Source organism: Labeo rohita, chromosome 5, assembly GCF_022985175.1.
Source record: "Labeo rohita strain BAU-BD-2019 chromosome 5, IGBB_LRoh.1.0, whole genome shotgun sequence".
NCBI lineage: Eukaryota > Metazoa > Chordata > Actinopteri > Cypriniformes > Cyprinidae > Labeo > Labeo rohita.
The window spans coordinates 24,500,202-24,524,018 of NC_066873.1; the positions used below are offsets into that span (position 1 = coordinate 24,500,202).

The 23,817-nt window shown below is 35.9% G+C and overlaps 1 protein-coding gene across 1 annotated transcript in view; it reads left to right on the top strand.

Annotated features, from left to right (window-relative positions):
- ophn1 (oligophrenin 1) overlaps positions 1 to 23,817 on the top strand; it is a 45,009-nt gene that overhangs the window by 12,608 nt on the left and 8,584 nt on the right. The window contains 14 exon segments of the mRNA XM_051109503.1: positions 323 to 423; positions 506 to 597; positions 815 to 893; positions 994 to 1,027; positions 3,804 to 3,866; positions 4,789 to 4,863; positions 5,317 to 5,401; positions 5,490 to 5,548; positions 9,870 to 9,975; positions 11,877 to 11,943; positions 11,946 to 12,038; positions 12,274 to 12,412; positions 15,267 to 15,599; positions 17,736 to 17,865. Coding sequence (XP_050965460.1) covers positions 323 to 423; positions 506 to 597; positions 815 to 893; positions 994 to 1,027; positions 3,804 to 3,866; positions 4,789 to 4,863; positions 5,317 to 5,401; positions 5,490 to 5,548; positions 9,870 to 9,975; positions 11,877 to 11,943; positions 11,946 to 12,038; positions 12,274 to 12,412; positions 15,267 to 15,599; positions 17,736 to 17,865 — 1,456 coding nt within the window.

Below are 23,817 nucleotides of genomic sequence, written 5' to 3' on the forward strand. Positions count from 1 at the left end.
GGTAGCTGTGCTAGATTCATGTCTCTGTGGTAGAACTCTGTGTTCTTACATAATAAAATAAACTAAAATCAATATTGTATCACCATATATTTGGCTCGTAACTGTTACAAGTGGGATAATTTACAATTTACAGCAGAATAAACCCTAGAAAAAGGGTCATACAAAACCCCTCAATTTCACGTCTGGGTCAGTCTCCCTGTCAGGATTTATTTTTACAATATTGACCGTCTGACCGTACAGAACTGTGTATCAGATCATACCCTATCTATAATTAAACTGATACGTGTGCTATTAATCTTTCTGTCTCTGTTTCTGTCTCTAGGGGCTCTTGGCCTAACCTGGGTGAAGTATTACTGTAAATACTTCAAGGACAGCAAGTTATTCATTATGGTGCCAATGGAACAAAAGACAGGAACCAAACAGGTGCTGAAGTATTACAGATACAGTCATTACTTTGTGAAGTGTCAGCTCTTTTCTCTTACATTTGTCTCTTTGTTTCTCTTAGACCACAGCTCATCTCACACTGAAGTCCTGCATGCGCCGTAAAACAGACTCCACTGATAAACGCTTCTGCTTTGACATTGAGACAAATGAAAGGTGAGACTGCTGTCTGTTTTATTCACTCATTCTCAAATCGGTTTGTTCACTTTACAAAGTGCACCTAGTAGGAACAGAGAAGGCTCAGCAAACTGGAAAGCTCATATTTTCAAAGCACTTACAAGAATTTTTCCATAAAATCACATTAAACAGACAGCGAGAGGATTTATTTATTTCACTGCAGTGTGTTGAAGGCTTTTGTGTTGTGTTTTCTTAGGTGCAGCCCTGTGCTGGTGCAGGCTATTTCTGAGGTCAACAGGAAGCGGTGGATTGAGGCCATGGATGGCAAAGAACCAGTGAGTTTAACATTATCACTCCTCACTCCATTAAGAGCTGTCACTTCTGTCAATATTTGTGTATGATCATGTTTCTGATCTTTTGTGGTTTCTGTTCCAGATTTATCATTCTCCAATTCAAAAGCAGGCAGAGAGTAAGTAGAACTTCACTCATTAGGGCGACAGTGTATTCAGGGCTCTACAGTGTGACCATTCCAGTCGCATTTGCGAGTGAAAACTACTGCGTGCGACTATAAAAAAATATTTAGGAGCCCCAATGACCTGTTCAACATATTTGTGTTTGCACTCAGGGGAGCTTCAATGATTTCCACATGCTTTTGCAACGTTGAGTAATGTATCACATACATATCTTACAAATCCTTTCATAAACAAAGTGTAGAGAGAGTGTAAATTAGAGAAATTATTGTGCAGTGTAGAGAGCTTTGTTGATTATAATGGAACTTTGTGAGACTGCGATGAACTAAGATGACAGCTTTTAATGATTTTTAAGGGAGTTTGTAAATGAGGTGCTTTCACACCTGGCACACTTTGTTTCGAAACCTGACGCATTTCCCCCCTTAGCTCTGTTCATTTGGGCATATGTGAACACGGCAGTCGCCTGAACGAGGTGGTCTCGGCTCGATTGAAAACGAACTCTGGACAGTTCGGATGTAGTGAGAAAGCAATCCGATCCAACGAACCAGGCTGTATCACATTGTTTAGTGGGTAATTACAGTTCCGTGAAAAGCAGTAGCTTTGTTGTTTTGCTAATACCTCTTAAAATGAACGTAAGAATGTCTGCGTGTGGGCACGTCTTAGCCATTCAAAACCAAAGCGCGCTTTTTCATGTTATAATGCCGTCTTATTGCTCTCTTTGTAGTAGATGCATTTTTAAAAAAATTCTCGACGAATCCTGGACTCAAAATTCTAAATTACTATAATGACAGCTGCAAACAATGCAACAATAAGCCCGCAAAGCTGTTGTTTCATCCTGACGGATGACAGCTGAGCGGATTCTTGGAAAATAAACTGTGGAACTTTGACCAATGAGAGGACAGTTTACTTGCCCGTGACTTGTAATAACACATTTGGTCCGTTTAGAAACTTTGCTGTGTAAAAGCGAACTGCACCAAGAATAAAAAGCAGCATTGTAATAATTTGAATCCCTGTTTCGGAGTAAAGCAGTCGATCTACAGGTATGAAAGCACCCTTAATACAATGGTTAAATAAACAAAAAGTTAATATTAAGTGACTTACATTGTCTGACTATAACACTATTGCTTGATTTTGCTCTATTTCATCATCAAAAATAGTTTGAAACGAGCCACAATTAAGCCGTTGCACAACTCCATAAATGAACCTGCATTTTTAAACAAATTTAGTGAGTCAATAATTAAATTTCTCATTCAAAAAGACTCACTTGCTTTATTCCTGAATGAATCAGCGGTTCAAACTAATCGAATGAATGAATGATTCAGTAATTAAACCAGTGACTTGCCACCACCTACTGGCAGTGTTTCAGATCTTTTCAGTTACTTAAATCATTCAATATTTCTGTATTTAAAAAAACATTAATCTCAACATGAATTTATGAATTTGATTGTCCTCATGCCACCTCTGAGCCTCATTAAACATGAAAATACACCTAAAGACCACTTTTGGATTCTTCTGTGCCACCTCTGTAGTACGATTTTGTTAATACTGATTTTATTTGATTGGTAACTTATTTCTTATTCTACTTGTTCTTATTCTGTTTTTTTTTAATTAGAAATTTTAAAAAGCTTATAAAATATATATATTTTTAAATTTTGACATAAAGTATGACATACTTTTAATAAAGTCAGAAAAATGCCATTACGAAGTTAAAAACAAAATCCCCCTGGTAATCACTTTGAGTCAAATATCATCTCGTAATGGGAAGGCTAATTTTTGATTACTGATTTAGAAGGTTCTTCTGAAATTTTGATTGTGCTCCTGAAGTTTTTAAGTTAAAAGAAAAGTAAGCATAGAGCCCTGAGTGTATTAGTGCAGATGCTTATTTGTATCAGAAAAACACTGCTATACCCTGCTTAACTGTAATAATCAGTTAGACCCAGTTCTTGACTTGTACACTTAAAAATCCACTTCTCACATGTCAGCAAACCCAAACGTGCTAAATGTTTCAAAGGAAAATAGCATTTCTGATTTTAGCATTTCTAAAATGGGTGGACTGCACCTTTACAGAGCCTTTGAATGTCCCATACTGTAGATACACTGAGGTTTAAAAGTTTCAGAATTCTATTCAAATAAATGCTATTCTTTTAAACTTAATATTTGTTGAAGAATCCAAAAAAAATATTGTTTTCACAAAAATATTAAGCAACAACTGTTTTCAACATTGACAATAAATTAAGAGTTCATAGAGACATAGAAACCTATACATCTGAGCCTGATAAAAATGCATTTTTTAAAGAAAGACGTCAGATGGATTTAGCTGGTTTTGCATCTGAACTCTTCAAATGTTTCTTGAGCACCAAATAAGCAAATTAGCAAATTAGACTTGAGTAATGGCTACTAAATATTCAGCGCTGCCATTAGACGAAGAAACTGCATTTTAAAATATATTTACTGTATTTTTGATCAAATAAATGCAGCCTTGGTTAGCACAAGAAAACTAGAAAAATCTCGCTGACACCAGGGTTTCAAATGGTTGTGCAGGTGTGGTGTCTTACCAGTGTTGTCTGTTAGCTACAAAGAGAAAGTTGCAGAACACAAGAAACTCTAAAAATAGATGGAGAAAATGCTGCTTACTAAATTCTGATACTTGCAAGCCTGTGCAATACCATGTGTAATTACACCATAAATAGTGTGCAGTAACCTATTGAGAAATGCATACAGGGATGATGAACTGTGTTTATTATATGTAATATTCATTTTTTTGTCTTTCCTCAGTGGAGCTAAATGACCTCGGCTTCAAGTTCGTCCGAAAATGCATTAACTTCGTGGAAACAAAAGGTGCCATCACCCCTTACACTAACAAGTTTGTCATCTATTCTCAAATGACTTACTTTCTCTGATGTTTTTGCATTTCACGGCCACCATATGTTTTAATTAATGAGAGATGGAAAGACAACACAATGCCCTTATTATTATTTATTAGATTCATGCGGCCAGCAGAGGGCAGCAGCATACTATTTGTGTTCGCATCTGCGTCTCCAGCATTTTAAGCCAACTGTAAATACAGAAGAATATGTTTAGGCTGCAGAACTGCTGCTGATGTAGCCAAAGTACTAGAAGTACACACACACTTAAACATACAGATTTTTATTAATGATATATCATACAAATGAAAAGAAAAGAATAATGCGTGCTAATAGAAATTGATGGCAGACTTGTATATGTTTTCCCCCTCACTTTTTCTCCAACATGGCAAGCCGTTTGAAACCTGCCTGTAGTTTTTCCATGCTAGAGGCTGTTATAGTAAAACAGTAAAATCATGCAGAGGCAGTTCATGGCCATTAATAAGCATGATTATGCTGTAGTGTTGACTGCAGGAGCACTGAGCACCAAACGGCTCAGTTTGAAGTGCCGATGTATGTGTTTGCCAGTCTCCGAGCGTGCCGTTACTCAGATTTCCCAGCCATTTAAGTCCAGCCCTGTCGTCAGGCACAACATGGTGTATGTTAACAATCAGTAAACTCTGGCAAACTGTCATTTGGGGTTATTGCATGGCTAATGACGGCTGAGCGCGAACCGAAAGCGGGCCAGTTTCACCGCTCGTATTTTCGGTAGAGCTGTACTTTTCCACTGCGAGACACTCCCCCCTTTCTTCCTCCTTTATGCCAGGTTCTCCAATTTTCTCAGTCTATAAATCATGCTTTCTGTTTCTCTTTCCTCCTTTTTTTGGTTTCTCTCTTCTTCTCTTTCTTTCTGGTAGGGGTGACTCAGGAAGGAGTCTACAGGACTGTGGGCAGCAACATTCAAGTACAGAAACTTCTGAATGCCTTCTTTGGTGAGGAAATGGCCAAAAGAACATCTGCTCTTCGTGTGTGTGTGCAGGAGGAAGACATACGAACATGCTCTCACACACACGTGCACTCATGCACTCACTAAAACTAGTAAACCAGATTTATACGCAAACATTTACAACCAAATGTATAAACCTGTTTTATTTCTTGTTAAGAGGCTTATCGTGTTTTATGTGGAGGATAAATTTAATGACTCATAATTTGGAGTTCAGCTTATTGTGGTGTGTTTAATATCTGCAGGGAGGTTTGTGAGTTGTTTTTTTTTAACGCTGAGAAAACCAAAGCACAGATATACGTCCATGAGAGCGTCCTTGAGCTGTTGCAAAGTCCCTGACACATACTCAGCAACAATAACAACCGTCTGAGGAAGGCCATTTATCTCTCTTTCTCTCTCTCTCTTTCTCTCTCTGTCATCATGTGTCCTCCTCTCTCTGTAGACCCAAAGTGTCCAGCTGATGTGGATTTCAATTCCAGTGACCTGGACATTAAGACCATCACTAGTGCTTTGAAATTCTATCTGCGGTGAGTTAAGCACACACGATTTTATGTTCAAAAATAACTTTTTTTTTTTTTTTTAAGTGTGTACTATAAATTTTCATTCATTTCCCAGGAGTCTGAGTGAACCGCTGATGACCTACAGTTTGCATGGAGAACTGATCTTAGCAGCAAGTATGACAGCAAACACATACAGCCAGACACACAAACCCACATGGTCTGTCTTGCACACAAACAGACACACATTTTTATGTGTTTACTGTATATGTTTTTTCCATCTGTTATGTGGGTCAGCGTAGTTCAACTCGAGCATCTAAATGAGGGGAAAAACACATGTCCAAGTGCACGGTTTGCTCAATCAGTACTGTACAAAAAGCATGAGATCCCACCTCACCTCAGTGATTCAGCCATATGTATGTGCACCTCACTTTTGATTTTGCTTTATTAACCCTATAAAAAACAATACTGCAAGTTTTATACTTTTGAATGACATTGATAACAGAATAAAGTAGTAGTAGTTCAATAGTTTGGCATCCATAATATATTTTTTTAATAAATTAATATTTTTATTCAGCAAGGAACCATTAAACTTGACAAAACTGACAGTAAGGACGTTTATAATAGTACAAGAGATCTATTTAAATAATTGCTGTTCTTTTGAAATGTCTATTATTCAAAGCATCCTGGAAAAAATCATGGTTTCTGCAAAAGCATTAGTAGCACAGCTGTTTTCAACATTGATAGTAATAAGAAATGTTTCTTGAGCAGCAAATTAGCATATTAGCAGAATGTTTCTGAAGCTTTATGTGAAACTGAAGACTGGAATAATAGCTGTTGAAAATTTAGCTTTGCTATCACAGGAATAAATTGCTAATGATTGACCAAAATAGAAACCTTTCATTTTAAATTGTAATAGTACTTCAAAATATTACAATATATACTGAATTTGTGATTAAATGAATGTAGTCTTGGTGAACATAACAGACTTCTTTCAAAGCATTCTTTCAAAAAACAAGTTAAATGATTTTAATAATATTACTGATCATGCTACATTATATCCAGTGTAATAGGAGATAAAAGGAACGATTACTGAATTGATTCCAAAATGTTAACTTTTGTACAGTCCCAGTCTCTTGTATCTTATTATACTAAACTGATACATCAGGTAACAAAATTACCAGCTTCATTAAATAAAATTAAGTTATTAAAAAACAAACAAACATTATAACCATATATGGATCATTTTATAGAGCTGGTCCAAAGTCAGAGTTTGAAACGTCTTGAAAAAAATGTTTTGTATGTATGAAAATTGTATAATATCCAAGGTACACATTTCTAGTTAATTCTCGTATTTTCATAAAGTTTTGGAATATTTGTCCTCTCCCCAAATTTGTGACTACAGAAACACAGTAATAATAATTTCATTAGAAGGGTTATATTGACCTATTAGGATTTTTCTGAAATCTAGATTCTAAATGTATTTTTTTCTGTTCTATTAATCTTATAAGTAGTTAAAATTCAGAGGTTAATTTTAATTCAATTAAATTTGAACAATATTTCAAGTGTGATGTATGAGATTTGTATTTTGTATTTTTCTATTGGATAACACTGAAAAAACAAAGATGTCACTACCGAAACTCCACCAAATGTTTCGGTCGTGACTGTTTCAGTAGTGACAATTTTAGGTACTTTTGAAGCTAGCTCAAAGATGCTAATCAGCACATGGTTAGCTAGCACAGCTCTGAACAGTGGTATGCATATAAAAACTAAATGTTATGGAATAACTCCCAAAAAAAATGCACTTAATTGCAGAAAAAAGTTTTCTGTAGTGACGTTCCTTAAAGTTACACACAGATTTTTCTGACTTTTGAACACATTTACCTCAAAATGATGAGACCTATCTACTCACACCTTGTAGCTATGAGAGAGAGGGACAAAAATATTTCCTGATCATAAATTTAGGTTTAGCTAAAATCAGTCTCGGCCTATAAAAACGTACACAATTTCTGTAGTGACGTGAAAAATGCAGGACGTGTTTTTTTCTACATAAAGTTTCATAATTTGCAAAGGTACTTTAAAAAACAACAATGGAAAAAAATACAAAAATGATTTCAGTATCATTTTCATAAGTTGAAATTTAGGAGTTAGGGTTTGGGACAGCCACCTCCAATTGAAAGTACCCAATAAATGATGATTTTATATATTAAGTTTACTAATATTTTAAACATTATTGTGGGTTGCAGTACATAATAGAAGGATCTTAATAGACATCTAAGGTTTGAATACTTAAATGCTTTTAAATGTGTTTTCGGTTGTGGGACAGCAGTTTGCACCAATTCTGTAGAATGGCCCATATATAATACGCATACGCATATTTGTATTTATACCATGTGTGTATGCATTGTCATTCTATATGCAGTCTGGAAAACTTTGTAAACTTCTTTATATTACTTTGTAGTTATAAAGCCTTGATTACACGGCCAGTTAAATACAATTCTGAATAATGAAATGAAGCAAGATATTGCAGCATTAACGAGTACCCTACTGTTTCTATTTTACAATGAATAAATTGATGAATAAATTTAGCCGGGGTATATAGCGCCTTATTTTTGCATTCAGAACTAAGCTCTCTATAGTCCTGCAGAAAACTCCTGTCACAGTCCCTGAGTGCCCGTCGAGTGCCTGTGCTCTCGCTGCAGTAGTCAAGCATGCAATTGGCCAAGTAAAGAGCATGTTCAAGACTGACATTTACATGGCCGTATAATAAAAGCATCATTAAAAGAAACAACCTCTTTCAGTGTTCTTGTGTTGATAGATTAATCTTTTGTAATGGTTGATGCATCACGTCATCGCCCAAACTGACCTCTACGCTGCCTGTACTATACTCCTTTTGCACAGTCTTTCCTTTTGTTTGCAAATCAAGGATATTTTACAATAATTTTACGGTAAATTTTTTGAAATTGAGATTTATACATCATCTGAAAGTTGGATAAATAAGCTTTAGGATAGGTGTTGCAAGATCTAAAACACTAATCTTAGTAAAATGCACAGCTTCAAGTGATTTTATATGTCAGCAATACAAATATGTGACCCTGGACCACAAAACCAGTCATAAGGGTCAATCTGAAAAAATGATCTTTCCACTGATGTATAGTTTGTTATGATATGACAATATTTAGCTGAGATACAACTATTTGAAAATCTGGAATCTGAGGGTGCTAAAAAATCTAAATATTGAGAAAATCACCTTTAAAGTTGTCCAAATAAAGTTCTTAACAATGCATATTATTAATCAAAAAAGTTTTTATATATTTACAGTAGGAATTTTACAAAATATCTTCATGGAACATGATCTTTACTTAATATCCTAATGATTTTTGGAATAAAACAAAAAACAATAATTTTGACCCATACAATGTATTTTTGGCTATTGCTACAAATATACCCCAGCGTTTTAGGACTGGTTTTGTGGTCCAGGGTCACATATGATAGATGTTTTTCTTATTACCAATAATATGCAGAACAACATCTTATAAGTCACGCAGCTCATTTAGCATTATTGTATGCGGTGTAGGGCTGCCAGCAATGTACCATATTAATAAACTTCAGAATGCAACTCATCCAAACAGAAATTAGAGACAAAAGCATCCGTTTTGAGGTGTCGTGTCTGCATGAGTGAAGGTGCGTCCAGCTTTAAGCGTTTTCAACGAATTGTGTTGGAAGTGCTGCATTGTAATCCTCCCCATAATAAGATTAGAAGCCATTAAAGCAAGCTTTGATTATTATAGCCTGTCTGCGTACTTGCGCTCAGATTACACACAACTGAACAAGGTCAGTGGAGCAGAGGAAAGGGCTACACCTGCAGAGGGATTAACGGCTCACTTTAATGCGCTTTACTCACTTGGCCCAAGTGACCTCCCAGTCTGTCATGTTGTAAAAATTCTATTTTTTGTTTTGTTTTTGTTTGCGTCTCTTAAAACGCTGTACAGTTCACAAGTACACATGCTCGCTCCCCTCTCTGTAAAGCAGCTTTGTTACGGTTCGCCACAGGCTGTTTTTTTAGATAAAGCTGTTTAGATCCCACATTTCACAATGTGTCTGTACTGATCCTTTTAAGATTTTACAGGTTGTCTTTGGACATGTTGAAAGACGTTCGTCAAACTGCCGTGAGATGTCTACAGCAAGAAAATAAACAAACACTTCTGGAAACCACTAGCTTGCTAACACAATCAAACGGCTCTATTAGCTTTAACAGCTCTATTAATCTTAGTGTAGACAGAGAAGTGCACTGACACGTACTGTCTGCTTCATTCTGCCTGCGTTCTTTAAAGTCTTTTCCTCCAATACCGTGTAATGAGTCATGGTAGTGAAATTTAGCATGAACCACTCTTTCTGTGAGTGTGACTTAACACAGACTGTAGTAGTTATGTTAATACAGCAATATGTGGATTGTGTGTTGTGACTTTTTCTACATTTTTTTTTTTTTGTTCCTCAGAGTCTGAGAATCTGGACTATCGGTTAGGAGCGGTTCACTCGCTTGTTTACAAACTCCCAGAGCGGAACAGAGAGATGCTGGAACTGCTAATCAAACACCTGGTCAGGTAACAGATACACACACATGCAGGCATGCGTTAACCCAGACATGCTAATGCTCGAAGGTACACACACAAACACCCACTCAGACACACACTCTCAGACTGTGGTTTTTAACTGCTACCCAGCTTGCTTGGGTGTACCTTTATAATTATATATTCAAACCGTATTTTGATTAATGTGGCGGGTTGTATTTGTGAAAGTGTTTGTTCTGACAAACCTGACAATAAATCATCTGATCTGTAGCTCCATGTCTAATAATGTGTGTGTGTGTGTGTGTGTGTGAAATATATGCACATAAGTAGCTACTAAAAGCTTACACTGCCGTTTGAAAGTTTGGGATCAGTAAGATTTCGAATGTTTTTATGCTCATCAAGGCTGTATATATTTGATCAAAAATACAGAAGATACAGTAATACTGTGAAATATTATTGCAATTTCTAATATTGGTTTCCTATTTTAATAAACTTTCAAATACAATTTATTTCTGAGACACAGTGCTGAATTTTCATTAGCCATTACTCCAGTCTTCACTGTTGTGCTGTGATACAGGATATTAGGCTTCTTTGAATAAAAAGTTAAAAAGAGCAGCATTTGTTCAAAATAGAAATCTTTTCTAACTATAGAAGTATTTGCTATCACTTTTTATCCATTTAACACATCCTTGATTAATGAAAGTATTCATTTATTAAAAAAAAGGAAAGAAAAAATGTACTGACCCCAAACTTTTGAATAGTAGCATATATTGCAACACAAAATTTCTATTTGGAATAAACACTGTTCTTTTTATTTATCAAAAAATCCTTAAAAAAGTATCACAGGACTAAAAAATATTAGGCAGCACATCTGTTTCCAACATTGATTATAAATCAGCATATTAAAATGATTTCTGAAGGATCGTGTGACACTGAAGATTTGAGTAATGATGCTGAAAATTCAGCTTTGCTTCACAGGAATAAAATATATTTTAAAGTATATTAAAATTGAAAACTGTTATTTTAAATTGCAGTAATATTTTACATAAGTAACTTCTTTAAAAAACGTAAAAAATCGTACTGATCCCAAACTTTTGAACTGAAGTGTATACTTAAGCTCATTTTCTAAATAGAAAAATATGATTATATTAATAATGTGTCGATTAGATTTTTGAACATTTTAAGACTGCATTTGTTTAAAATCAAGAATACAGTGAAAATAGTAATATTGTGGAAAATGATTGCAATTTAATATAAATAATGTAGTTTATTCCTGTTATGGCAAAGCTAAATTTTCAGCAGTCATTACTCCGCTCATTACTTTATAATATGCTGATTTGCTAAAATAACATTTCCCATTATCAGTGTTGCAAACATTTGTACTGCTTAATATTTTTGTGAAAGTTTGGAAATAATTATTTGAAATCTTTTGTAACATTGCTGTAACTTTTGATCATTTTAATGCATCCTTGCTGAATAAAAGTATTGATTTCTTTTATCGACTTTTATTTTAGCAAATATTTTTATATGTGCCAGAAAACATGAAATTCATAAACTCATTCCAATCTATTTCAGCCAGCTTAAAAACAGTACCTTGGTAACAAGTCTAAATCAGCAGAATTCAGTACAGCCATCCTCAATACATCACAGCAAACCAAACAATGAAGTTCAGAAAGCACAAACACATTTATATGATTAACGAATGTCCAATGCAGTGACAACAGCGCACTGGTCCAATAAAGGAAGTCTTTCCAAAACTCTCTCACCCTGGCCCTGGGCTAGTAGGCTTAATTATAATGAGCTCTGCATTATAATAAGTAGCAGACACGGGAAGTTACATTTATCATTTTAATCCAAAATTATACAGGACTTATCACAGGGATAATCCCTATATCCTATCCCAAAGCTCACTACATTATCTCTCTTGTGTTTAGTGTTTGCAGTCACAGCAGTGAAAATCTGATGACCGTGTCAAATATGGGTGTAATATTTGGCCCTACTCTCTCATGAGAGCAGAGGAGGAGACCGTAGCGGCCATGCTGGATATTAAGTTCCAGAACATCGTCATGGAGATCCTCATTGAGGACTACAGCAAGGTCAGACATGTCCCTTTCCAAACGACCTATTGTTACACAAGCAAAACGCTCACACAGAAAACAGGTTTTGACTGAGAACTGCTGTAATTGTCCGCTACAATATTTGGGAATCAAAAAAAAAATTGTGTGGGGGTTTTATGAGAGAGCATTTTCAACAATATATTATCACCTTAATAGTGAAAAAGATCGATGTCAGTACCTGTTTTGTAATTTTTGCCGTCTTTAATGTTCGCAGATCTTTAAGGGTCCTCCTGAAGAAACCACGCCACCTCCTATCCCGCCTCCAAGGGTGACACCACGGAAACGGCAGCCAATCACAATCTCGAAACGCCCACCCCGTCTCTTCCCAAGCCTTCAGTCTCCAGTTTTTGAGCGTAAATAGCCTTCAGCATGATAGCCATCATCATCATCATCATCGTTGTCATCATCATCGTTGTCATCATCATCTCATTGTCATATGATGCAAATTTTTTTTTACCTTATTAGTGAATTATGAATGTGAATTATATGTGACCCCGGACTACAAAACCAGTTGTAATGGTCAATTTTTTGAAATTGAGATTTATACATCATCTGAAAGTTGGATAAATAAGCTTTAGGATAGGACAACATTTGGCTGAGATGCAACTATTTGAAAATCTGGAATCTGAGGGTGCAAAAAAATCAAAATATTGAGAAAGTTGTCCAAATGAAGTTCTTAGCAATGCATATTACTAATCAAAAATTACATTTTGATATATATACGGTAGGGAAGTTACAAAATATCTTCATGGAACATGATCTTTACTTAATATCCTATTGATGGTTGGCATTAAAGAAAAATCGATAATTTTGACCCTTACAGTGTATTTTTGCCTATTGCTACAAATATACCCGTGCTGCTTAAGACTGGGTTTGTGGTCCAGGGTCACATATTTTCAAGAATTTCTTTAGCATAGATGAAAATGGATTTTTTTTTAAAAAGCATTTTACATTTTTTTTTTAATTGTTAATATTTTACTTTTACTTGATTTTTTAAAATTATGAATGTGAATTATATTTTCAAGATTTTTTTAGCATAAATGAAAATGGATTTTTAAAAAATATTTGACGATTTTTATTATTATATTTTTTTTTTTTTACATTTTTCAGTTCAGATCAGACATGTGTTTCAGATCTATATGCATATATTGTATTTTTCATTTTTTTAAATCTTGCTTGTTATTTTTCTTCGATTTTTTTCTGCTTCGTTTAACATGTTCCTTTTTTGCTTTTACCTTTTTTTGCAAAGCCTGTTTTTGTGCTGCCAGCTTAAATACAATACACACACCTCAACACTGAAGTTGTTAGCGTTCGCACACACATAACAGCTGATCAGGTTTCATATGTTCTGGAAGGGACCTCGGACTGGATCTGTTTCTCCTTAAGTGATTTTCTCTAAATGTAGAAAATACGACCAAACCTCCCTGATCTTCCTCTCTCACACACACTCATGTGCCAGTTTAGAAGCCCCTCCATGCGCATTGTGAATTGTGTGATTAAATCTGCAGGATCTCGAGGCGTGTGTATGTGTCTGCCCTGATAAATGTTCGTTCTCTGACATGTTGTCCTCCCCTCATTGTGAGCCGTGTTATGTAGTGTTTAACAACAGTCAAGCTAATAGTACACTCACTAGAGCATGAAAACTAAACCACTACCTGCCCTTGTGTGGTGTGTTTGCGTTTGTGCCTCGGCTCAACGGGTCTGCAAGTGTGTGTGCGAGCTTGCGCGAGTGCGTGCGTACGAGTGTTGGTATGCCATCGTGTGTGTCCTGTGTGTGCTATCCAGTGTGTCTAAGAGCTAATGCCTGCATGTGTATACGACTCTCTCAATCTGTTTTCGATTGCCTTTTGGATCTTTTTCCTCTAATAAGCTATTTTCATTATTAACATCTGAAGCTTTCTTCTCCCTCTTTTTCAAAGACGAATGTACATTGTATTAATCCATTAATATGACTCTCTGGTTCATTTGTATATTCATGAAATTTAGCTTATTAAAGCATGCTGGATCTCTGCTTGTTCGGATCAGTGGAATAAATTTGTTTCCCTTCTGTTGGATTTTTCAATCAAATCATTAATCTGAGTAGATCATCACTGCTCCTTTCCTGTTTGCTGAATTAAATCGGTGGCGGGATCTGTGTGTTTGTGCATGTGTGCGTCAAGCCACCTGTTGAGTTTCAATGAATCTTGGATTGTGCATAAACTTGGCCCTGTGTGTGTGTGTTTCTGTGTTATTGTTGAGAATACAGATGCAGTCATGGAGTATTAGGAGCAAATGGGTGTGTGTGTGTGTGGGAACCCCTGCCAGAATGCGAATGTGTTTGTAAATGCGTGTTCATGCAAATGTGTCCATGTCCAGTTTGGCTAGCTCGCACACAGCTGGTTGTTTTGACTGATGCTGTTCACACACACACACAGCTGTGTTTTAAACTCTCGTCCTTGGTTCTCACATGGCCATAGTAACCATTTTAATATGAGGCCTGTTCACACTATACTAGAGTCAAACCAGACTGTAAAATAGTTTGTCTTCCATTCATACCTGAGTTAAGTAAGCAAAGTCTATTAAAACCCTTCTCCCTGCATAAAAACCTCCTCATTGTGTTACAGAAACATTAGAGCTGAAGAGAATTTGTGCTTTTAAATATATACTAAAAGCAGTTCGCTTTTACCATTTTAAAGTAATAATGCTAATTCCACATAGTGGAAAATGTCAGGAGATAATGAAAGTCAGGTAAAAAGTGTCAGCTTTTCACGAGATAGACTTTGACCGTTTGGCTTGAGCTGATAACAACCAGCGTGTTTTGAAATGAGTCGTTCGTGGCTCCTTCAGACGCTTTTCTTTCAGTTTAAAGCTTCCATTATGTTCTGGTTGCGTTGAAGCTGTTGGAATGAAATGACTCACTTGGGTAATTCGATTTTGACTAGTTCGGTCTTTATTGGCTTGTATTTCTCGTATTGTGGAAATACAAGAGGACAGAGCATCTGTCGAGCTGTTCTCCTTATTTATTCATTGTAACTATCACAGTCTCCCTTTTTTGAGGCCAAAACTACAGGAACAGGAAATTTAAAATTTTAACGACACCCCCTGATACAATCTCCCCTCCGGGGAATATTCAGGGCTAAACTCTCGCAATCAGGCTTCTGAGCTGCTTAACGTTTAGTTGTGTTGGATCTAAATTGCCTGCATTCACTGACTCTTTGCTTTTTGCAGGGCAAAATGGTGCAACCCACAATGATGGTGAACCTGAGGGAGACACTGGACTCACCAGTCCGGTTCCTCATCAGAGGACAAAACTGGCACCTCCTTCCGTCTCTCCTCCATCCATCCCGCTCTCCTCTCCGACATCTCGGAAGCCTTTTCACCCCAAATCTGCTCTCCGGCCTTCGGATCCTGATGTCAGCAGACTTGAAGTTAGGATACAGGATGGTCAGAGGTCAGACGCCCTGGTGACGACCAATGGGGAATCAGGAGCGACAGTGAACCGGGCTCAATCTTTTCAAGGAAAGAGGCCACTACTCAGAGGAACAGCTGGTGGAACAGCTGGTAAACAAGCTGCAAAAATGCTTAAACTATCACATTCATTTTGATGTTTCTGGGGGACCCCAAATTCAGAAATTTCAGGGAGATACAATTGTCGCATTGCAGATCATTTTGATGTTTTGGGAGGTCAAAAAGCCTCATTAAAATTACTCAAAAAAAAAAAAAATCTTAAGAATTTAACATAATCTTACATTACATTATTATTGAATATTACAAAACCACTGTTTATAAATATTGCGCCAAAAATCAAAGTCACTTGGTTCAGCTAACGTTCAGTTAAAAAACATAAAACAGGAAATGATATCATAGAAAGGACCCTTGCAGCCCTCATGATTGTCAAGGCCAATAAGTCTCTTATATAAGACAATATGACCTTTTTATGAAAAGGCGAGATTAGTTCAGGTTGTAAGAGTCCCCAAAAACATAATGATGTTTATGAAAGATAATAATGAATGATATTTGTAATAAAAACACTTGAAAATACCTTGAAAAATATATTTTAAATGTTTTGGAAAAAATTGGAAGATGTGCTCTCACTAAATTAAAACATTTTTTTTAATATAAAAAGGAACTTAAAACAAAGAGTATATTTTTAAAAATGTGTTTATTAAAAGATTTTTCTTTTCTTATCCACCTTTTTCTTCCCTTAAAGGGGTCATCGGATGCCCATTTTCCACAAGTTGATATGATTCTTTAGGGTCTTAATGAGAAATCTATAACATACTTTGGGTAAAATTCCTCAGTGGTAGTGTAAAAACCACCCTTTTTACTAGGGATGGGGCGATAAATCGATTCGTGGATCGATTCTGAGATCTTCCGAATGCATCGTGATTCTTTTTGGAATCGATTCTTAGATTTTAACAGCAAATGGCGCTCTAATCTAGTTTTTATCTGCACACTCAAACGCTCATGAAGAAGAGTGCTGAAGAGCACTTGTGCGTTCGGCTGAGTCATGTAATTTCACCTCGGCTCAGAATGCTTTTATGACACGGGATTAATGTAAATACAGCCCACTGTGAACACCCTTGTAATTCGCTTCAACCTTTCGAATTGTATGAATGATTATTTTAGGTTCAAGTGCATGTAAGGATTTGCAAACAAGAAGAGCACGGCTGTTTCTAAAGCAAGCACTGCCATCTGCTGTTCAAAACTACGCTCAGAATCAATTTGAGGAAGAATCGCGATGTGTTCGGAAAATCGATGCTGAATCATTTCTTAATTCGCGTTGCAATGATTTATCGTCCCATCCCTACTTTTTACCTTGTCAAAATCAGCCCTTTTTAGGACAAGCCGTTCTGTTGCATTTCCCTTTAAATGCTAATGAGCTCTGCTCACCCCGCCCCTCCACGCCCCTCGTCCATAGGCTTCTGCGTTAAAGAAAAAGATGGATATAATGGACACTCCTATATGTCATTGGCTTCCAAATGACTGATTTGTGTGATGTACAACACAGTATGGCATTTTAAAGGGCAACTGTTATGCCAATATTACAATGTGTAATATAAGTCTCACATGTCCCCAGAATGTGGCTGTCAAGTTTCAACTCAAAATACCTCACGTCATTTATTATATAATTTTGAAAACGTTTATTTTGACGGGAAGCAGAAACACTGTTTTTGTGCATGTCTCTTTAAATGCAAATGAGCTGTTGCTCCCCGCCCCATTTTCTAGACATCTGTTCAGTTTTGATTATCATGTCTACCGCACTGAAATCAAGTGTTTTAAAGCCATTTAAGTTTAAAAAGGCATATCACACGATATGTGAGTACTAACCTAAGTTCTTATTCACACACAAGTTAGTGTTAAAAACGCAAGTTAGAAATACACAGTCGGTTATGTCTGTGCGGTTAAACAGCTGGGAAAGAAATTGTATGTTAATATTAGATCTGGTGTATTAAGTGACATCAGCGTAATATACAGTACCTGCACTGCCGTCTATGTTGTTAATATGACCCGAACAATAAAATAGAAGCATAAAATCACTGCTCTGGACTGAATAACGCATCATTTTCAGTATGCATGATCACCATAGTACAGAACCGGCAGTTCCACATGATCTACAGTCAGCACATACAATAATCCTGATGCAATGAGTCAGTTAAAATGGTTGTAACAGGTGTGTGTATGTGTGTGTAACAGGAGAGGCTCAGGGGCTGAAAGGCCGATCTTTCTCAGAGAAGAGTTCCATCTGCCGGCCACCCACTCGACCACCAGATCCACCTTCCCGTCTCCTCAATAAAACTCCAAATGAAGACAGTCCAGCCTCATAGTGAGTATACATCACTCACCACAAACCCTACTTCACTGCACAAACCCTACTTCACTGGGATACTTCTGCTGATTTATGATTTAATGATTGTCTGTGGAAAAACTCCACTGATTTTTTTGTATTATATATTGCCAAACAGCTGAAATATGTTGCATAGCTCATAGGGAGTGGCACCCATGCTGCAGTGACAGGATATATTTGGGTAAAGGATAGATCAGCTTTGCATGCTGCTCAGGTGTGATGTTGGCACATTCATCCAGGCAGATTTGCTCCAGATTGTTCCGGTTACTTGCTCGACACCTGTCCACTGCAATTTTCAAGTAGCGCCACAGATTCTCAGTTGGATTGAGTTCAGGACTTTGATTGGGCCATTGTGAGATACATTTTTGTTCTTGTGCCACTGTGATGTTCATTTAGCCCTGTGTCTGGAAACATTGACCTTTCAAAGGAAGAATTTTCTCCCAAGCTTTGTTTCTTTGGCAGACTAAAAACGGTTCTTTTGCAGTAGGGCTGCACAATTTTAGGGATACATGTTATATATTGGTACAAAAACCATTATCAGTTATCACATATTTTAGGTCGATTTTGGATATTTCATTATGCATTAATTTCCTCTATTTTTACATTTAGATTACGTTTTGCATCATCTAATGCTCACTAAAAGTTAAAGCACTAATAATTTAATAACACTGTCAACATAATCCTTACAAATGTTTAAAATTTCTATCCATTTTTCATACTGTACATTATAATGTTATGATGCCTAAATTCACTTATTTCATTTAAAATGACTGATTTGGTTTGTAGACAATTTAAATATCGCTAACAGTTTTGTAAAATAAAAATACACTACCAGTCAAAAGTTTTTGAACAGCAAGATTTTTAGTTTTTTTTTAAAGAAGTCTCTTCTGCTTACCAAGCCTGGATTTATTTGATCCAAAGTACAGCAAAAACAGTCAAATTTTGAAATGTGTTTACTATTTAAAATAACTACTTTCTATTTGAATATATTTTAAAATGTAATTTATTCTTGTGATTTCAATGCTGAATTTTTAGCATCATTACTCCAGTCACATGATCCTTCAGAAATCATTTTAATATTCTGATTTGCTGCTCAGAAAACATTTATTATTATTGTTATTATGTTGAAAACAGCTAAGTAGATTTTTTCAGGCTTCTTTAATGAATAGAAAGGTCAGAAGAACAGCATTTATCTGAAATAGAAATCTTTTGTAACATTATAAATGTCTTTATCATCACTTTTGGTCAATTTAAAGCATCCTTGCTAAATAAAAGAATGAATCCCCTTTAGATAAATGCTGATCTTTGGATCTTTCTATTCATCAAAGAATCCTGAAACAAAATGTACTCAACTGTTTTAAATATTGATAATAATAAAAATGTTTCTTAAACAGCAAATCAGCATATTAGAATGATTTCTGAAGGATCATGTAACACTGAAGACTGGAGTAATGATGCTGAAAATTTAGCTTTGATCACAGGAATAAATTACATTTTAAAATCTATTCAAATAGAAAACTGTTAAATAGTAAAAATATTTCAAAATTGCACTGTTTTTGTTGTACTTTGGATCAAATAAATGCAGGCTTGGTGAGCAGAAAAGACTTAAAATTCTCACTGTTCAAAAACTTTTGACCGGTAGTGTATATTTAAAATATATTGTAATAATGATTTGAAATGCAACCTAAATACTGCATGCTATTGTTGCTGCTTAGGTATATGAAGACCTAAAAAACTAAAAAGGCATACAAGTCCATTGTGACAGCAGCTCTCAGGTTGAACAGGGTGTGCAAGAACTGCAAACTAGTAAGTCTTTGTCTCCAAACGAAGTCCTGGTTTGCCTAAGCTTTCCTGCTACCAGAAACAGTAACTCAGACCTCTTTCAGCTGAGCCAAAAGTGAACAGAGGGAAAAGAACCCAGTTCTCATGGCATTAACATTATACCTGAACTCAGGGGGGACTCAGATCTCTATCCACTTCAGTTGTCAGAGGGTCTCTTTCTACTTTCTATTTATACAGTTATTTTTTTAGGAACTCAGCCAACTTAAATATTATATTAATGATGTATTGTTATTATACTGAATACTGAATTTATTGTGCAATAGTAATATGTTTCTGTTGTAATTTAATTACTGTAAACCCTCAAGCCTTTTTGAAATAAGACTTTGTGTGAAGTTCAATTTTTTCACTCTGTACTAGTGCTGGGCGGTTTGACCAAAAATCTGTATCACGTTTTTTGAAGGATTCTGGCGGTATTTATCACATTTTCCCTTGAACGTACGTTTATATGATTCAGAATGCATGAAACAGTTGCAGAACTACTGCAGTGATTTTAATCACAATCCAAACAAACATGCTATATGTAGCTTGAGCAGTTTTTGATGTAAGTTAGATTGTATAATTGCAAAATTTAAAGCAAAAACAGAATGCTCTGACCATAGCTTTGTAAAATTACGCTGCTTAAAACATAGTTGCACAAAACACAAACAGCAGACGGGCTGAATGAGATGCAGATTCACTCTCTGACAGCAGATGGCGCTTGTGGAACAGCAGCAATACAGTGTTTCCTCGGTTACTGTTGTAAACAAAGCAGTGCTAAGCTTTTAAATACAACACTAATATGCATTATACAGAGGTAAGACTTTACTGAACACAGTTCCCATCCAGGATACATTCATATAAACCCCCAGTTTAATATTTAGGATTTTCTTCCAACATTTTGCACGTGGTGAAGGGATTTTGCTCTGCCTGCTACAGTATTTTCTTCTCTTTGTGTTCATCTTCAGCATCTCTGGCCTCTGTTGACAGCCATTGGTTTATTTAACCCTTATATGCATGAATGTTTCACTAATCACTATTACATATTCGGGTCTTTAGCGACCTGGACCTATATATCCAGCACTTGATATTTTAAGAACAATTACAGAAGAATAAAATAAAGGATATTTTGTTACCTTTTGAAACTTGGGTTCAATGTGAGCAGATAATTGTACCATCGGCAGCATCCTCAGAGCGCACTTCCACAGTGGATTCAACATCTGGTTCATATTCGCGATCTCAACCATATTCTGCAAACTACCGTTTTCAATTACTTCAAAGTCAGTATTTTGATCGCTGGAAGCTTATTCACAACATCCACCATCAAATAACGGTGACGCTTATGTTATTCCGTACAGTAATTGCTCTGCAGTAAAGCCATTCAAACCAGTTCAGTTTTTGCTGATGATATTCTTTTGTTTTATGACAGTAATAATTATGAGTGAAACACCACGTCATTATTGCCCATCAAACAGTGCCACCTCGAGGAATAAAGGTGAATTGCATGTATTGAGTCATCGGATACACATTTTTTGCACACAAAAAATATACTTACACTGTTACACACTATACACTTTTTACAAAAAATGAATCAGAAAACAGATATTCATTTATATTTGATAATTTTTTTCTTGTTATATTGTTTAGAATTAATAAATTGAGGAATGCTAAGAAAGTTGATGTCAAACCTAAAAAAATGAAGGAGGCAGAGGGTAGCAAATGACGTCACTGGTCACTAACGACCCGAGGTATGCATTTAAGGGTTAAAGAAATAGCTGTGTGTTATTAATAGTTCTAAAGGTTTTTCAACCATTAGTCAGAAATGTAGTTAGCAGAGGGATTTCCTTTCAATTCACGACAGTGTCAACATTTGTGCTTTAATGTTTGCACATTTCGAATTGCTATTAATTTTGCAGCCCAAAATTGTAGTACCTGTTTTTTGCATCGCCCATACTTCCTCTTGTTTTGATGAATATGTCCAGTTCTTGTTGATGAAGAGAAGCCCTACATGATGGTACCGCAGTACTTTAGCATATGGATGGTGTTTTCTTGGTGGCGTGGACAGATATACTGTAGATTTGTACCACCCGGATTGTTTTAGGTTGACCAAGATCTGATGGTTGCCCACATTGCAGCAAACTCCTGACATGCTTTCGCATGATTCTTTTTGAGGAATGGCTCCTTGCTGCCACCCTACCCATACAGGCCAGTGTTTTACAGGACTATTGCAATGGTTGGCTGGTGCGCGTTTACTCCGTTGTCAACCAATGAACGCTGCAGATCCTGCAGAGTGATTGTTGGCCTCTCTGTGCTCCTCTTGGAAGTTTCCTGGATCACACACTTTTGAGGAATGACCTTTTCTAGGTAGCATCTGGGTGGCTTATTAGGCCAACCAAACCAACCGACGGTGCTCACTGGGATATCCAAACACAGATATAGTTTTATATGTTTTTCCAAAATGTATGCATTTGTTTTACTTTAACTCGGACACGGGAATGCTCTTAACAAGTCGTTTTCACAGCGGTCCTTAAGAATCGCAGCTAGGATAACGATCCCTTAACTGTGGGGTTTTAATCTAGAAAATGCTACAGTTATTTTAATGGTTCACAGGTAGAAGTTAATTCGACGGCATTTGTGTCCTTATTAACAGAGTTGTTTTTTCATCTGTGTAACTAAACAACAGGATTAAATTCTTAAACAATTAGTTTCAGTTTTTAACAACAACAACAAAAAACACTTTCAATTTCTCGACAGCCACATTAAAATAATGTTGAAATTCAGTGCTTGGAAATACAAATATCCCGTAGAGCTCAATTTCATTGCAGGATTTGCAGGGATTGAGTAAACTGAGGGAGTTAGTGAAGTTTCTGAATCCTTTCGCAAGCCACTGTAAATATGGTACGTACAGCAGACTTTATCTGTATCGACTGCTAATCTTCAATCAAGTATGAGTTTCAGCTTGTCATATCCTCATAATTACCATTCTATGAGCAGGAGCAGGGAACGGTAATCTTAGACTCTGGGTCTGAGAAAACATGTGGGTGTGCTGGCCACGGTGTCAAGCAGTCTCATGTGTCTTATCTTAGATAGGCTTCAATCAAATTTCTCCTGAAAACACACATACACTGAAGTATATTGGCTCTCTCATTCTTGTGATAGACCACAGGATGAGTTGATTTTTTTTTGCTGTTTTGTGGTATGGTCTCTAAATTTCTTCTCTGTTGAAAACGAGGCGTGTGTTCCTGCATTGCTTATTCGTGAAGGCCAAATTTACTGCAAAATGTTAATAAACAACTTGTAGGAAGATTAATACTACTACTACTAATAAAACATCTACACACAAATAAAAATATGAACGTCTTACTTAAAATCAAATTAAAGGTGCAGTAATTATAATTAGTTTAAAACAATAAGTCTAATGGGGGTCTTCACAAGTGTAAGCACAGAGGTGTCTTACTCATCAACAGAATTACTGGGAAAACTAAATCATTTTAAAATAGTCTATGAAAAATATGACCTTAGAACAACAATGCAAGATGCTAATAATGCACTTACAATTTTAGAAGAGGAAAAATGTGGAAAAAACAGGGTAATATGCATAATCAGATCAGATATGGACTTGAACTGAACTGATAGCAAGTTAACTCACTCAAATACATGTATAAAAATTGTAATATTCATACTATTATTTTAAGAGCTCAAGTGTTTTTGTAATGCATACACGACCAGTCTGAAGAGTAGGGTTTTTAATGTTTTTAAAGAAATCTCTTCTGCTCACCAAGCCTGGATTTATTTCAGCTAAAGTACAGCATATTTCATACTGTACATTATAATGTTGTGATGCCTAAATTCACTTATTTCATTTAAAATGACTGATTTGGTTTGTAGACAATTTAAATATCACTAACAGTTTTGTAAAATAAAAATACACTACCAGTCAAAAGTTTTTGAACAGCAAGATTTTTAATGTTTTTTTCAAGAAGTCTCTTCTGCTCACCAAGCCTGGATTTATTTGATCCAAAGTACAGCAAAAACAGTCAAATTTGAAAGTATTTTTACTATTTAAAATAACTGATTTCTATTTGAATGTATTTTAAAATGTACTTTATTCCT